The 18,104-nt window shown below is 33.4% G+C and overlaps 1 protein-coding gene across 3 annotated transcripts; it reads right to left on the reverse strand.

Annotated features, from left to right (window-relative positions):
* Positions 1 to 1,058: 1,058 nt before the first annotated feature.
* LOC140783227 (uncharacterized) lies at positions 1,059 to 7,562 on the reverse strand. 3 transcript variants are annotated; one of them, XM_073130022.1, is made up of 8 exons: positions 7,183 to 7,562; positions 6,985 to 7,097; positions 4,783 to 4,832; positions 3,634 to 3,867; positions 2,412 to 2,561; positions 1,564 to 1,659; positions 1,466 to 1,486; positions 1,059 to 1,327 (listed from the first exon to the last, which is right to left on the reverse strand). In XM_073130022.1, exons 1-8 carry the CDS (start codon positions 7,440 to 7,442, stop codon positions 1,160 to 1,162), a joined length of 1,092 nt encoding a protein of 363 aa, XP_072986123.1. In that variant the 5' UTR covers positions 7,443 to 7,562; the 3' UTR covers positions 1,059 to 1,159. The 3 variants fall into 3 exon arrangements, with proteins under 3 accessions (XP_072986123.1, XP_072986124.1, XP_072986125.1); XM_073130024.1 differs by having other exon boundaries at positions 1,188 to 1,327; positions 1,404 to 1,486; XM_073130023.1 differs by lacking the exon at positions 1,466 to 1,486.
* Positions 7,563 to 18,104: the final 10,542 nt, after the last annotated feature.

Raw genomic sequence — 18,104 nt, forward strand, 5'->3', positions numbered from 1 at the left:
ATGCAGCCATGGCTCTAGTGTCGTCATAGGAAGCGTGTGTCTAAGAAACGGTGGCTCTGATACCAGCTTGATACGATCTCTGATTTGATACTAGCTTGATACGATCCCTGTCCTTAGGCCAAGGTTTGATTCTTTCCGATTTTCAGATCTGAACAGGATATGACATGGAACCTTAAAAATAGATCTTGAAAGATTCAGTCGTTGAATCGACGAAAATTTGATATGTTGTAGTCCTTGGAAAAGAGCTTTCTAACAAATCAAGTTTCAGGTGAATCGGACGGTGGGATCTCGAGATATCATCTGATTAGATAATGAACATCAAAGAGTCTTAGGATCCGTGGATGGAGGCATGAGATCCTAGGTAATGATGGATGGTGGTGGACTGGTGGTAATGGGGTGGCACAGGTGAATACTTGGAGGTGGAAGGGTTATGGGTGACGGTAGGGGTTAGGGCAAGGTGATAGATAGATTAGAAGGGAGAGGAGTGGGCCGCCCTTAAGGGACTAGGGTGATTGGCCAGTCGAGGGAGGCTAGAAGCAGCGACGTTGGGGAATGAGAGAACGGGAGAGAAGAAGACGAAGGAGACAACGCAAAACTCAATTCATTCAATAATAATTCTATGATTGCCATCCACACCTTTAGAGGCTAACCAATCAATTCAAAAATGGCAATTATTAACCCTAAAACAGTATATTTTCGCCGATTGCGTTCGAACGCATATTTTGCGTTCTTTGTATGTGCAAACGTGATACAGGCGTTCGCAGGTGCGTTCGAACGCACATTTCACACTCTCTGGATGTGCGAACCTGATGCAAGTGTTCATAAACGCGTTCGAACGCACTCCACCCGCGTTCGAATGCGACATACAAAAAACTTATTTTTTAAGAATTAAACACTAAAATAAGACACAAAGACACTCATAGAGTGTATCCATGTTCGAGACGACATCGGTAAAGTCCGAATCGTATCAAAGGCATCTTGGATTTATAAAATCTATTTAGCTCTCAAGATGAATCAGCTAATGAAGCTTCAAATCAAGAACGATATGTACAAGAAAATGTCTCAAAAACTAGAATATTAACTCCAAAATGGGTAGAGCCATTGGCTTGTGAAATTCACTTCATACTTCTTACAAATGATGATCGCAAGGATCACAGTCTCAGATTGGTACAGTTCCCGTGACAGTTCTATGCCTAGGATCAGTAAGCCTAGACTTGACATTAACAAATCCAACTGCTTGCAACGCCTCCTCCAAGTCTAGCAGGTAGTATTCGTCAAGGAATGGCTCCGTGCTTTTCATCAAGGTGAACAACACAGGGGATAGTTCCTACCAACATCATCATTTGGTAAGCTTAAAAAAGATTAAAAAAGCAAAAGAAAGACTTGTATAGTTGCAACCATACTTCTAAACTCAACATGCAAACTGCCTAGAGATATGTATGTCATTGAAAATTTGAAATCTTACCTGAAGGACCTTGGACTTTGGCTGCAGCATAAGACGGCACTTAATTAGTTTAAAGTGACGAAAAGCAGCTTGCTGGTTTGATAGCTCAGTTAACTTACCGAGTTGTCTGTAATGGCGAGGGTGCCTCCAGGTCGAAGAAGTCGGAAAGCCTCCTTTACTAATCCAATTGTTGCCCGCGCAGGACATTCGTGGATCTGTGTGTTTGAGAAAAGAGATCAGTACAAATCTAATAAAACATCCTAAAGCAGCAAGTGAAACCACTCAATGGCAAAATCCAATTTCACTACTGTCCGTGTCTGTTCTGATACAAGGAACTCATTATTCTGGATATAAGAATTACATTTTGTGCCGAAAATCAACTTTAGATTATAAATATATCTATGAAGTCCTTGCCATTCTTGTCTAGAAACTTGTCCAGAATCATGCTGAATGACTATTGGCTCAAATCTTCTATGTGAATGTAGTAAGTAGACAAGAATGAAGAACCCATGAATTTTATACAATTTTTCTGTGTAAAATATCGCAATTGATTTGTTATCATTGGTGTACTTTTGATAACTCTTTGTCAACTGTTTTAGTGATATTTTTCATCTCGTGAAGTTAAAAATTGACTGGCCATGGTCAACAGACATGTTCTAGGAATAATGATTATTCAAGTTCATATACCTTTTGACTACGATCGGTGATCTAAATTATCCCTTGAAATATCTCCATAGTTTATCTTTACTGGTTATTATTCTGATCTTCACGGTCATTGTTCTGTCAAGACTTGAGATGATATTCCATGAAAATGATGACTATGAATAATATTTGTAATGAAATTAAGGTGGTTTTGCAGGTTTATTATTATGAACTTGGACATAGAAGTAGGATTCACTTTACATTAATATAGCTGGTTTGAGAACTTTGTTTTTATTTTGGACAAAAGCTGGTTTGAGAAATTTACCACATAAGAAAGTGAGACCAAGTCAAATGATTTCGACGGCAATCCTGTAGATTCACCGTTTGCATGAATCCACCTAATTGGATTTCTTCTTCCTTTCTTCTTTTCCTTATATTGTGCTACGGCAAGAAAGTAGGGTGACAGATCTAGTCCCTGTACAACTATATGATCAAATAAGCATGAATCACAAACCCACAATGAGGGAAAATAAAATGGAGAAGATAATTCAGACCATTCTAGCTTACATTCCCAATAATAGTTACAGCTTATTACTTCTTTTTCACATAAATGCATGGAAAATGAAAGAATATTCAGATATAAAAGGGTGATGTTAAATTTAATTATCTCCTCATTTTCATTGCCAGGCCAAGTAACATATTAAGAATGATTCAGCATCTGATATTCTTTGTCTACAGTTATTTAACATGTTTACTTAAGGAAATATTATCTTCATGGAGGAGACTTCGTGTGAACAACTGTACTTGTACTTGTACTTGTTCAGTCTAAAGGCACAGATATTCTTCATTGCATGCGTAAAAGCAACCTAACTTATCTCACTGAGACTACCGCTCTAGGAGTCAGTGGGCACAACAAATATCAGAAAACACTCCTTTCTGTGATGCCAGTTCTATTATGGTGTGTAATTGCCCTCTATTATCTAAAAAGATACTTACCTAAGATGTCAACAGAGGCTCTTCAAACAGTATAGTTGGAAGAAGGCCACCACATTCACCATGATGAGGGTGACAAACAGTTAGCTCAGAAATTATGATTTGAAACTTTGAAGATATAATCATCTGGAAAGGCAAAATGCATCCTCAAATATGTAGCCATATATTTTTATATTTGTCAGACTGAACTTTCCAATCGAAGAGACTCATATTAATGTGGAGACTAATCTAATTGGGTCATTTCCAATAACATCATTGTAATTTGTAATAAAGATTTTGATCGTAAGAACATGTTGAAATTTTCTAACTGCATATAATTAGAATTGTCCATATAGGCACATATTGTCTAGATATGTTCTGAGAGAGTTCATGGTTTGTCTTAAGCCCTAATTTCTGTGATCAGAGGCTAAACACGTTCCAAAGATTTATGTTTTGAGTTTGTGGTCTAGCCATATAAACATGCAGTCTAACCAGAGAGTTCGTGTTGTTTGTGGTGCTTATATACAATTTTTATATATGCATGTATATGCATGCATGCAGATTCACAAACTTACAGTGACTTTAGCTGTAGGATACTTCTCAGCAAGACAATCTGTGCCCACTCCTATGGAGCAACCAATGTCTAGAATATCATTGACTGCAGTGGTTGCTGAATATTGTTGATGATGCTCTTCAATCGCATTTAGCCAACCTCCACGAAGTATTTGCTTTGCTTCCTCAGCTGAAGAAGCATCAGGTATTGCTCGCCTTGTCATCGACATAGTAGCAGCTTCTGCTTCTGCTGCTGCCTGCAATTTATAAGAAAGATATTTAGACCTGTCAATTTCCTCTATTCTGAAGGCAGAGCACTGTGTATGTTGATCCTATCATATCTTTTCCAAATACATAGTGATTTCTATTAGTTTATATTTTATAATTTTTTATAGTTGAATTAGGCCTTATTTTAGCTTGATTCGAGTCTAAATCAAGCTTGATTTAATTCAATCTTGATCAAGCTCAAAATTAGGCTTGATTAGATTAAGGCTTGAAATTGCCTATTAATTGAATCATTTAGACTCGAGTTCGAAATTAGCTCGAATTTAAATGATTTTAGCTTGATCACAAATCTATGTTTAAAATTATTTTCAATTCAAACTTGATCAGAATTAGGCTTGATTAAGCTCTGTTCATTTACACCTTTATTTGATCGAACATATTGGCGCACTACCGGAGTTACCTATAGTCCCAGTAAGTCGATTTTTTCCACCTCAAGAGAATTGTAATGGACACTGGCCCTAGATCATCGAACGTACACATGTATAATTGTAGGCACAAGAAAATAGCCTACCTAGTGATACTTTGGTTGAGTGATAGATCATGATGTTTTATCTATTAGGTACTTTGGTCTTTTCTTACAAGGATATTTTTATCTATTTTTCTTTTTAGTTTTTGCCCATATAAAAGCTTGTAAGACTTTGTTAAAGAGTAATGAGTAATTATTTCTTTGAAACCTTTATATTTTCTTTTGTTGGTGGACTCCGACGTTCTACAGTGGACTCCGCGGGTTTTGTTACTATTGTTTTTTGTCCGAAACGTTGTTCTACATTACTATGACTCGTCAAACCTTATTAAAGCAGGTGCCATTTTCTACAAGAGAAAGAAAATAGGAAAACCAAGACTAAGAAATGACAAGTCAAGATGCAGTTAGAGGAGTAGATATTTACCAACCACGAGAGGTTCCCATCATCATACGCATGAAATGGATTAAGATAATCTGATCAGGGAAAAAGTCAAATTATCAGTGATCCTTACTAGACTTGCAAGTGATATTTTCACTCATACTATCAATTGTATTACTATGATGTAGTGATGTTTTAACTTCTAGAGAAATGTGACATAGAGACATTCTAGAATATTAAACACTATCAATCAGTTAAGCTTTTAATATTTCAAACTAAATAGGATACATAAGAAAACAATGACCATTATTTAAGAAAGTTTTGACATTGTCAAATCCTCATCAAATGGCAAAAAGAGTTGTTGTAGAAGTTAAAAATTGATAATTTGGAATGAAGGAAAGCAAGATATGTCATTTCTGAATATTAATGATTTAATCCTAGAAAGAGACTTTTTACTATTGAATACGGGGAGGTGCAGTAGTCTTCAAATCAAAACTCAATCTTCTGGAGGGTCACATATGCTTGCTTAAAAAATTCTCCATATCAGTGTGCTTATCTCTGAAGTGTTAAGAAATTTGCTTAACTATTTGTGACAAGTCTAAAAGCAATACATAACTTTTCTATAACAAGTATATTGCTACTAGTAATATGTTTGTCAAAGTTATGATTAAAGTAAACAATGAAGTCCATTTGATAGAGGATAGATGTATCAGAATCTCATGAGCAGCATTGTTGTGTCTCTACAGCCTCAGAACTAATTAGTTCATCCAATTTTCTTGTAGGACAACACCTGAAGTGCTTTCAAAATTGCATTTGGGGTGCTCCTCGAGATTGCTCATTAATGTGCATAAACCTTCCAAAGGTGGTGATTAGCAAATCATGTGTCATACTCTGTCAGAAAACTGACAGAATGACAGGTAAAATAATTGAGAAAGAGTGCAACATGTCACCAGATATGTGAAGCAGCCTTCAATTTTGGTAACCAAGAAGTTATAGTAACATTCAGGATAAAATTCATGTAGATATAAATAGCTGAGCATACCTTAACAAGGTTCTCATTAAACCCACACACACACACAACAACAACAACAACAATAACAACAACAACACACTTCCTGCACTTAACCATGTAATGCTTTTGAAAAAGTAGTTCAAGAAAGACATCGGCCTGAGTTACCATGGTCAAACCTAAGAGGCAAAAGAGCAGTAACTCAGTCAAAGTGGCACTAATCAATGCTTTCTATTTGTATTGAGCGACACAAGGAATTGAGATTTAGACTGAGATACTGTTGATAGTTGATATGGTTTAGTCAACTTACCAAGGGGAAGGGAGATTTACAAACTCTTGTAAGAGTGACAAACTCTGGTACTACCCTCTGATTGTAGAGAAATTGTCAGAAAAATGACAGGGAAATTAAAATCATATTGGTTCTTCTTTGAGATAATGACAGGGAAATTGAAATCATAGAAGTAAAATACGAATAATTAACCCAATATAAATGATACTTCCTTAAATCAACTTGAATTCAGACAAAAAGTTGAACCCTTACTGTAGCCAATTTGGAGTTTTCACTATCATTTCTCTAGCCTATCCTTTCTCATTTTTTGGTAACTAGTTAACCCAAAAGATTAAATAATTAACCAACAATGAACACATATAATACCCAAAGATGCCCTTTTATGAACACCTATCATGAGTTAGCACCCATATTTCGTGGTTCTTGCAGGTTTGCTCTACTCAAGCATAAAATATCTCATCTTCCCTTTGAATTATAAAAACCGAGCTTAAACATTTTTTTCCGTCCTAATACCCTGTTTATAACATGCAAATATTTAGAACTGCAAAGAACATTTTAAGCCATACAAGTTCAGAACAGTGATTAATGTGTTTATGGAGCTTAATTTCTTCAACTTTCTTTTCTCAGTTTCTGTTCTTAGTAATATAGCCTTTCCATTTCAAGCAGATTTTAGGGAGATCTGTCTGTTAACCATATCTCCTGTTTCTATTCATAAGTTTCATTATAGAAGGAATCAAGACCACAATTAAGTTGGTCAAAATTAACATGATATTGGAAATAATTCACTAATTCGTAAAACTCTAATACTAATTTTTCTCAAAAACTGTAGCTTGTAACCGAAGATTCAAACATTCAGTTCATCTCTGTTCTGCTTCCAGAGAACAATTCAATTTCCAAACACTGACCAACTAAATAGATCAATCAAACATATCAAGAAAGAAGAACTCACAGTCGGGATAGACCACGGACGGGTCTCGGACCTTCTCCAACTCCTCGTACACATCTGACTCCAAAATCTTCTTCGCCATATCCCTCCATGGCACGTTCGACTTCTCCGCGGTCCTGCCCCCAATTCCAAACCATCACATCCACCACTAAGAAAAGAAAACCACAGAGAACAAGGAAGAGAGAGAAGCTAAGATCATACTTGATTAAAACGTTTCGAGCTCCAACCTTCATGAGCGAATAGAGAGGCCTGAACGCGATGAGGGCTCCGACAAGGCGAGAGAGCGGCGTCTCCCCCGCCCACCGCGGCCGATCCAAATTCCCTTCTTCCAGCTTGGGCGACGCGACGGCGTGGGCGACAACGACGCCATTGCCGCGAGCGCGACGAGGTCGCCTCGAGGTCGGAGGAAGGGGATTTGGTGGCCTAAGGAGAGCTCCGGAAGGAGGAATGCGGAGAGCCATGGATTGGATTGGTGGAATTCTAGCTGTGGTGGTGATGGTGTTCGGCAAAATGACTGTAGGTTGTAAAAGAGACAGTGGAGGGAGTTCATTAGCGAGATCGTCCAATTATCCGTTGGCCGCGTTTTGGGCTAATAGGATGCGGGTGACCTGTTAGCCAGTGGGATGGCGGCACGTAGGATGGAGGGAATCCCGTTCATAAAGACATCCGGCCATATCATTTGTGTGAATCACGAGGCACCACGAAATAATCGTAATTTTCGCAGTAATATGAAGAAATAATTTGTTTGTTTGAAACACCGAGCTATGACTAACTTAGATTAGAGCACTCTAAATGAAGCTTCATAAGAGAGAAAGTTACAAAGCTCAAGGGAAGCAACCTCCTCAGAACCTAAACTATAAGCCCCCGTTCACTCGTAGAATAAGTGTAGAATAGGCATAAGTATTTTAATTTTTAAAACCAAATTAAGAGAGTTAATATTAATATAAGTTATTGTAATGTTTAGTTCAATACTAGTATAAAATATAATAATTATATTTGATATGATATAAAGTTAATATTAGAATAATGAAATTGTATTGGAAATTGGTAATATTTTAAACTCAATGATTAAAATACTATTAAATAGTACATAGTATGAGGCATTTCTACTACGGACTTCCATATATTGTGCACGGTTATAGTACGAGGCTATAACCTCGCACTCTGATGTGAAAGGTATTACCTTGCACTATACAGTGTTATTAGCCCTGCACTCGGGTGTTCAGTGATGCTACTTGGCGAGAGCGTCTGAGCAATCGTGGGCGAGGGCAAAGATGTTGTCCCACCATAGGGAGACACAGTCGAGGAGGACGATGACTCTAAGTTGTAGTTGCATAACCTCTTTTTGTATCTACAACAAAAATGTCAAAAGGCACTACTTTGAAATTTTCTCAACCGAATTAGGTGTACGTATCAACGGAGAAACGCAAGACAAAACGCCACATTCATGCAAGTAATTTATACATCATAATTTGTGTAAATAGTGTATTGTGTCAAATTTTTCCATGCGAAAAGATATAGACTTATTCTCGCGCTGTAAGGTCATAATCTTGTAGTATGTTGGTATGCGAGGTTATAACCCTGACTCGGGTATGCGAGGTAATGCAAAATTATAAATATGCACTGCGTTGGTATGTAGGGTTATAATCTCGCAATCTTCTTAGTTATAACCCCGTAGTCTACTTCATTTTTACCCTCTGGTACATATTTGTTTAATGTTGGTTAATTAGAGAGATGGGAGAGATGTGCTTATACAAGGAGAGTGTGTGCGAAGCGTGATCATAGTGCTTCATCGGAGAAGTGGTGTGCGAAGTGTGGTTGTACTACTTCGTTAGAGAGAGGTGTGCAAAGCTTGGTCGTAATGCTTCGTCAGAGGAGAGGCGTACGAAGCGTGGTCATAATGCTTCGTCGAAGGAGAGGTGTGCGGAGGTTGAGGAAGCTCGGCGTTGGGCTCGATGATGGAGGTCATGGCTGCCTTTCTAGAAAAGAGAAAGAGGATTGAGAGATAGGGAGGAAAATGTAGCTGATTAAATGTTAAATTAGTGTTGTCAACTCAAAAGTGTAAACTAATAATTTCTAGGTATTAATAAATTAGTTTTTAAAAGTTGTATGGAATAAGATGAAAGAGAATATTAAAATAATATACTAGAATAAGATAACATGTGATTTAGTTACTACACTAGAATAAGGAGGCTTATTCTAGAAGAAGCCTATTCCTATTTCACAAATGAGTAGGGGCTAAGAATCCTCTTTTTTCTTTTCAAAACGTGGACAATAGTAACATTCTCAAATTACTTAAGCATTCTAATGCATTTAGCTAATGATTGAGCTGATCCATCACGAGCTCCCCTTGCATCTCATTTACTTTATGAATAAGGTCAATTCTAAAATAGGTATTCATCTTTATTATTCTCAAAATAAAGCCTTTATTTTAAAAATAATTATTCTTATATTCACTTGTATTTAGAATAAGAGTGTAATAATTACTTTTGATTTGAAAATGAAGTGAATGAATTGATGAAAAAAATGTGTTTTATTTTATACGAAATTACCATGAATACTCTTTGATATAAAATATATTGATGGGATAGATTTTAAGGAAAATCAAATTATAGCTTATTAGATGTTAAATTAGCGTTGACAGCTCAAAAGGGTAAAATAGTAATTTCTAGGTATTAATAAATTAGTTTTAAAAAGTTGTATGGAATAAGATAAGAGAGAATATTAAAATAATATACTAAAATAAGGTAAGATGTGGTTTAGTTACTACACCAGAAAAAGGAGGCTTATTCTAGAAGAAGCCTATTCCTATTTTACAAGTGAACGGGGGCTAAGAATCTTTTTTTTTTCTCAAAACGTGGACAACAGTAACATTCTCAAATTACCTGAGCATTCTAATGCATTCAGCTAATGATTGAGCTGATCCACCACGAGCTTCCCTTGCATCTCATTTACTTTATGAATAAGATCAATTCTAGAATAAATATTCATCTTTCTTATTATCAAAATAAAGCCTTTATTTTAAAAATAACTATTCTTATATTCACTTGTATTTAGAATAAGAGTGTAATAATTACTTTTAATTTGACATGAAGTGAATGAACCGAAAAAAATGTGTTTTATTTTATATGAAATTACCATGAATGCTCTTTGATATAAAATATATTGATGGGATAGATTTTAAGGATAAACTAATAATTAGATTAGTGTGCGGTATAAAATGTAATTTAGATGAATAGTATTTATATTCTAGAATGGGGTTATTATGATGTTAATAGGTTATTTTGGAATAAGAAAAAAATTTCTGAAGTGAACGGGGGTTTGGACTAATATGAGAGAGTCGAATTCAACAAAGATGAAAATTCATGCATCGAGTTCAAGCCTTCGCCAGAGCTATCTTAACACAAATGCAGACCCCTAAGTGAATATATCACACGAGGCCCTAAAAACTAATAATCAAAATTAAATATTATTAATAAAGAATTAATTTATCTAAACATTTTCCCTGCTTTTTGAGATACAAAATTATAATAAAAATATAATTTTTGAGTAATAATTAGCCATCACAAAGTACAAGATTAAGATTATGTTAACCATATGACGTGTAAAAAATATTCTCAATTAGTATATTGGCTAAAGTTTGATGGGCCTTAATAACTTTATATCTAGGAAGGGTTGACTCTTTGTCCAGCTCATATCTAGCTTTTGGGCTGTTCAATAATAAAAAAAATACTTTTAATATAAAAGAAATTATCTTTCCTGAATTATCATCTACTTCTAAGAATTCTAAAAGATATTTCTTAATTTTAATGGCATCTCCGATATATTTAGGCATCCTTATAAAAGTGTCATTTGCTCTTGGTGACTCATATCAGGGTACAATTAAGTATAATTAAAAAGTATTTTGCAAGTCTAATAATATTAATAATTATATGTTTAATTTTAAATGCTAATATTTGTATTAATTAATTCTGTATATTATGCCCAAATAATTATGAATTCCACTGTTTTGAATACATAAAACATGCTCTTACATGACATGATCAAATTTTGCAATCATTTCTATTAAATTTAAAAACTTCCCATTATTCTCTGGATATATTTTTCTCATTTGTTTCGCCAACTGCTAAATTATTCTTAGCAAGATTTTGTACCATAGCAATAATTCTAAATAGAACATTTCTCCAATGATCTTTTTTATTTGTTAATTTGATCTTGGATATTCTTATCTATTGTTTTATTCTTTATTAATCTAATTTCTAAATCTATCCAACTATTTATATTAGAAATATATTCACCAGATGTTTCATGACTAAGTTTTTTTTCTAATTTTTATTTTAGTTCCTTCATTTGCTAAATGACTTTCATTAGATTTTTCAGTTAAACAACTTACAACAAGAACAATATACCTTATCTAAGTCCTTTGAATAACCAACTATCTCCTATAAATTTTTTTCACCATTTGGTAAATTTCGGATATAATAATTAGTTGAAAAATATTTATTCTTTTCATCTCTTAGAAATTTTAAATTATTTTCTCATATTGGTTCTTCAATATTAGTAATATTTTCCACATTGTTATCATCCTCTATAATTGTTTCATTATTTTCTTATTTTGTTGAGAGAATTACTTGCTCTATACTAGATTTTGATGTGAATTTATTGTCATATTCTTACATTACTAGTAAAACATTTATCAAGAGCCTATTTTTTGAAATTGAATTAATCCATCTTCTTTTTCTTTTCTATGTTTTTCATAACCAGAATCATATTTCCTACTAGACATAATCGGTAATATTTAAAAAAATAATAAATATTAGAACCTTGATAAGTTACTATAATAAAAATAATTTAATAAATAATATGTAAATCATCACCGTTCTTAGCAACATCGGTGGTCAGCCTAATTATATAAAGATATGGTTCAACCAGAGCATCAATTAGATTGGAGATGTTGATCAGACAACATGTGATGATTCGGCGTCAGTTAGATTGCCTGTGATGATTATGCCAGTTGAATATTGGTGAGAGAGATGTTTCATTTAAGAGAGAAAGAGTCAAGAAAAGAGAGAGATCATATATTCCCATTGTAATTAGACTTATTTGTCATACTCCCCAAAATATAATTAATTAAGAATTGTTCGGAAAAATAGCTATTAATAGAATGTTGGAGTAATGGACATTGGAAAAATTAATGTCAATTCATCCTTTCATTTAGTTTGCTTTGTTGGCTTGTTCCCAATTAGGTATTGCATGGCTATTGGTTTTATTAGACTCACGTTAGGACTCAACTCTATAGCTGTGGTATTTCTAGGCCAAAGTTAGGGCCCAAAAATTCTTTTCTGAAGCCCAAATCTGTAGTTAATTGCCACCTAGATGGGCTTATGTATTGGCCAGCTCTGGCCTCTATTGACAACATAGAAACACTCAACATAGAGTCCCATGCAATGCAACGATGGAATAAATTTAGTGATCTCACATCGTCGAACTATTGTTCCGAACTAAATGTTGCTGAGACATTACTCTAAGTTATCGCGTTGTCGAATTGTTCATCTAAATCAACCATACTACTGAGACATCAATCGAGCCAAGTTACTAAGCAAAGCTACCACCAAGCACCACATAATTTTTTCCACAATTTTTTTTGAAATAGATTACGAGTTGAAATTAATTTTTTTTAAGGTGAGAGAGGGGGTTCATTATAAGAAAAAAGAAGTATGCATCTAGTATAAAAATGAATGCTATTCAATTTCAAGAGCTCAATCTTACTATGAATAAAATCTAAGGATTTTTCTACAAATATCTCATTGAATATATTTTGGCACCACTAATTTGGCCTAAAGTTAATGAGCATTCTAATATTTTGATTTTTATTACTTAGCTCCTTGTAGTGCAAGCCGAAATAAAAATCCAAATGTAGATATCCAAAATAACTATAATGTCGTTATATTATAGTGCAAAAGTTAGAGTCAATTTTATGTAGAGAATTAAAGGTGAGTTGAGCAAAGGGGGGAAGAGGATACAACTAAGGGTGGATAAGATATCCATCTTGTAACCATTTTTTCTTTTAACCCGATTTATTATGGTCCAAACGTTTCCTTTTCTTATACCAAACATTCATGATTGTTAGAATATTTTCTCATTGATTGAGATGATAATTTTCTTATGAAATGAAAGTTTATTTTTAATATAGTAATTCATAATTATGAAGCTTGATGGGAGCTAGGCTATATATAATAAATTTGGTCTCTAAGATCATTTACTCAATTTAGAAAAACTACACCATCAATATAAAGTGTTTGAGAGCTTAAAAGAGCCAAAGCTAACGTAAGAAAAATCATAAGTTGAGGTATGAATTTAAATACCAATGGCTGGAGGTATGATGATCTTTTAGGTCTTTAATTTTCAATCATTTATGGAGTTTAATTTCATATTTTCAATCGAATTCTTTCATTCTTATGCCATCTTTGATGGATGTCAACTTTTAAAAATCTACTGTACCGGGAGATAGCTCTCAAGCCTAAAAGAGCATTAGGCAGGCATGTCGAGCGCCAAATGTTGAGCCTCTATGGTGAGGGCCAAGTGCTTCTATGGTGAGCACCAAATGATGTCCTAGATTGCATTAAAGATGAATAGGAAGGCTACATTATGTTGGATCAAAAAATTCTCTAAGAGTGTCACGTTAAGATGAAAAGCATCCTATTCGGGATAGTGAGAGGCAAGCATATTCCCACCCATACTTTAAAGTATCAGCTAACGAAGTTATGGTGAGGGATAGCCTGTTTCATGGTCTTTGATATGGGTGATGGATATTATAACTTTCATTTCTTCAAATAAAGTACTTGGAGCATTAATGGCCAGCTCCTTGACCTGATCCATTAGAAGGATGATTATAATCATGCTTCTCGGCCTTCGATGTTGGTCCTATATAATTTCAATTCCATCACCTATCTCAAAATGACTGGGAATTAGAGCCTAATATATGTGGATGCCTATTTCAAAAAGCCTTTATGAGTCGATGACATGACCTTGGCATATATATATATATTTTTTATCTAGAGTTCATTCTAGATTGGTTGTTCAAGAAAGATATGTGGTTGGGTGCAAAAAATCTTAGAACCTCTACCACTGTTTCATCTACTAGGATCTCCTCATTGTATATTTTTCTTGCGACATTATATGCTGTATATATGATTCTTGCAAGTTTCAACATAGATAGTATGATTTTCTATCTATCGTTGTTTCTAAATTTGATGCCTCGAACATTTCTTTAGCTGTGCTAGTGGTGAAGCTTCGACTTATTGGCTATGGACCTGCAATGAATCAAATGAGTCGATGAAGGATTTTCAATATTCTGATGCTAGGGCTGATATTAAGATGATAAGTCCGACAATCAAAGGAGGTGAGCAAGTGATGGTAGTTCAACTAAGCTAAAGAGTATAGATTGTGGTTAGCTATTTTTGGTAGGCAAACTTAGTCATAGTAATCGAGGCTTTGCTAGGGGTGACCATGTGCGAAGTGAGACATCTAGAGGCACCCTCTCTATTACCATCTTACCTTGAACCAATCATCATACCATCTTAATTTATGAATCTTTCACCCTTTAATTTTAAATATTGTAAAAATGAATTTCTCATGTTTCATTTGTGTTTAAAAGGGGGAAAAAATCTAGAGTAACTATGCTAATTTTTTACTATTAAAATTATACTTCTAATATAGAGTAACATAATTAGATATTTGGTTATAATCTTGATGTAATATTAATCTTTATTATCTTTTATGAATTTACAAAGTACTTTTTGATTTAGATAAGACGGATTGATAGGATTTATAGACTAGACCACCATATGTAATACATCCAACCATATATGTATTACCATTATCTATGTATACAATTACTATAAATCTACCTATTATCTGCTCTGCAATACATTCAGTTATATATACATTACATGTTAACATCTAGATTATATATTCAACCCTCAACTTACCAAATCCAAAGTGTTCATATATATTGCCACAATATTGCAAAAGGATAAATATATTGCTACAACCAACAAATCAGTGGTAATTCTTAAATCACATCATCCAAGTGATTAGATGAACTTACTAATGCATATAAAAACAAAAATGGCTACTTTCAAAATCTCATGATCTCAATCTTGTGAAAAAAGCCTCATTTTACTTTTTAAGAAGAGCTTTGAGCATGGATACAAATTTGTCATGAATATAATTCTAAATTGAAGGGAGGAAAGATGTTTAGCTCATATAAGCTATAAATTTTCTACACAAGGCAATATTAAAAAGACAAACCTATCTTAACATTAATAGAGCAACATTTGCAATATTTAAAATACTCACCTCTAAATATATGTGTCATTATATGAATAGAACTCATGCAGGTTCCGCGTACCTGTTGATCAATGTTTTACATAATATATAAGATAAAACTCTAAATTTTTATAAATAACTCAAGCATAAAAGAAGTACAAAATACCATAAGTCATAATAAGCCTCAATATATATATATATATATTAAAATTATGTAACATAATTTATATGCCAACTATAATTATAGTAATACAGTCGAGAACATGCCCATCATGTTTAAAATTATAGCTCACATGTATTAATAATCTAAAATATGATATACAACTTCTCAAACTATCAATTTTTTTAACACATGATTATACATAATGATAACCATAATCAACATCAAACAAAATATCGAGCAACACCTATAGAAAAGGAAAGACATCATCTGCTTATTACCTAATGAATAGCTAATTGATTACTTGTCACAACAAACTAAGGACCTCATTCATAAGCCCATTACCATCATTTGAGTCAACATCGCATCTTAATACAAGCGTATCTATTATAATAATAAAAGTATAAACACAAACTTACCTAAAACTAATAAATTAAATAACTTACGGACAACCGCTATTGGTTTGGGTATGTCTATTAAAAAACTTTTATATTTATTACTTAACTAAAATTGATATAGCAATATTGACGTCTAATGTGTTATTAAGAATATTTAATACAGAGATTAAAATATTTACTGTTTCACTAATCATAATAGATAATGTTTGAATAATTTATTTTATTAAATGTTAAAGCATATTAAACATTATTATTAATCTCCAATTAGAACTAATACCTATTAGAAGTAATTAGTAGATTTACTCACCGATCGGAACCATTATAATTATTTCATTTATAACAATTACTATAAATAACAAAACTACCCTCTAAAGATGATTAATATTTAAGCGCTTAAGTTGATATAGTTAACTAAATAAAAAGACTAAGGGCTCGTTTAGCTATATATATCTAGAAAAATTGGATCTACTAATATAACTCAGTTTTTAATTTATAGAACTTATAAAAAACTTTTCATGGCTATGATAGACTCACATGTAACATCTTTACACGTTCTCTCAACCTTTAATTGAAAGAAAAGAAGGAAGATTTGGGAACTTTAGTTACATTGAATTTTCATTAACACTATAGATACTTTATCTTGAAACAAATGAAACCAATGCTAACCAAGCTGGGGCTCTATTTAAATCAATGAAGAAGGCACGAGATATGTCCTCCATGGGGATAAAGTAATTAACATTCAACTAGAAGAGACCCACTGTAAGAGGCCACGATAAGAGCAGACGATGACAGGGATGTCTGGATTCGCCCTTGAAAGCCAATGAGAAGAGGCTATTAGGTGTGGCCTCTCCCAAGGGCAAGGAAAACCCATAAAGGGCAACAACTAGAAAGAGATTCACAAGATGACGCTCCTCAAATCAGCATGACGTCAAGATGAAGCTCCTCAGATCAGCATGACGTCAAGATGAAGCTCCTCAAATCAGCATGACGTCAAAGAGGGCAGGAGGAATATAAGAAAATTACACACTAGCATGTGCATCAATTTTTTTATTTCTTTGTTAAGATGTTAAAATATTGCTTATTCATCATAAATACAAGTTTGTCAAACAACATTACAATGATCCGACATAGAAATTCTTTTCAGAACCGGTGTATGAAGAAAATAATAATGGTAAACCGAAATATCTTGAAGAGTGGACTAAAAATTCATATGATTTTATATTAAATCAAAATGTTCTTTGCCCCGTGATTTAAGTAGGTTCACGACATTGTGGTAGCATGACATGATCTTAAGTCAAAGTTGTAATTAAAGAAAAGCTAGCTCAAAAGTTTTACTCGTGCTTGCATAAATATATCAAGCACATTAATTAACCTAAGATCCTTTAAAACATACTATCGGAAGAAAGGTCCTTTAAAATATACAATAGAGACAAAATTAATTAACTTAACGTAGTCCGATCGACAAGCATAAATAAAATGAAATCATTCTTAGGCTTGCACAGTGAAAGGGATAACATACTAAATAGAAATTACTAGAGTGGATAAAAGATAATAACATACTATTAGATTCATAATATTCTAATATTACCTAACCAAATTATCTCAAATGTAGAGCAAAAGAATAAACCTTGAAATCAAACATATAGCTACTGTATATTACATTTTTATGTCTATTTTCTCCCTGTAGTAAATCAAATAAGGTACAACCTAAATTTATACATATAAATGTATAATTTTACATAGTATATACTTAAACAAAATTATTAGAAGAATATAAAAAAATATAAAAGTTTGTTTTATAATTCGATCTTTAGAATCCAATCCGACACGAGATATGTAGCATGCCTAACTCAATGATATTTTATGTTTTTTTGTCCAAATATAGAGGCGCTCACTTTCTTTGAATACAATCTTTAGTACAAATATACTATAATAGACATTGGCATGTTGCCTTTAAATATATTTTATAGGTATAATATTTTAGCTTGTATTTAGGTACACTCCGCGATCGTATACTTAATTAAATAATCATTTCGAAATGTCTTCTACCTATTTATCTAATGTGGAATAGAGATATACAAAATTCTGTAGAAAAAAATATATACTTGTAGATGTATGCAAACATGAAATTGAACTTTATAACATTTGTATCACATTATTAAATACTTGTCACTTTCTATGAAGAGTATATTGCTGCATACCACTTTTCAGATCAATTGCAAGAAGTGGTTATG

The sequence above is a fragment of the Typha latifolia genome, chromosome 3 (genome assembly GCF_019914945.1).
Source record: "Typha latifolia isolate L0001 chromosome 3, TyphaL0001v2, whole genome shotgun sequence".
NCBI classification, from domain to species: domain Eukaryota; kingdom Viridiplantae; phylum Streptophyta; class Magnoliopsida; order Poales; family Typhaceae; genus Typha; species Typha latifolia.

Bases quoted from the DNA above. Each gene is read 5' to 3' on its own strand.
- LOC140783227 (XM_073130022.1), bottom strand. From the start codon at position 7,442: ATGGCTCTCCGCATTCCTCCTTCCGGAGCTCTCCTTAGGCCACCAAAT. The intron at 3,868-4,782 runs GTAAATATCTAC...TATAAATTGCAG, and splicing joins ATGGGAACCTCTCGTGGTTG to GCAGCAGCAGAAGCAGAAGC. The intron at 1,487-1,563 runs GTAAGTTAACTG...CTTATGCTGCAG, and splicing joins TCGCCATTACAGACAACTCG to CCAAAGTCCAAGGTCCTTCA.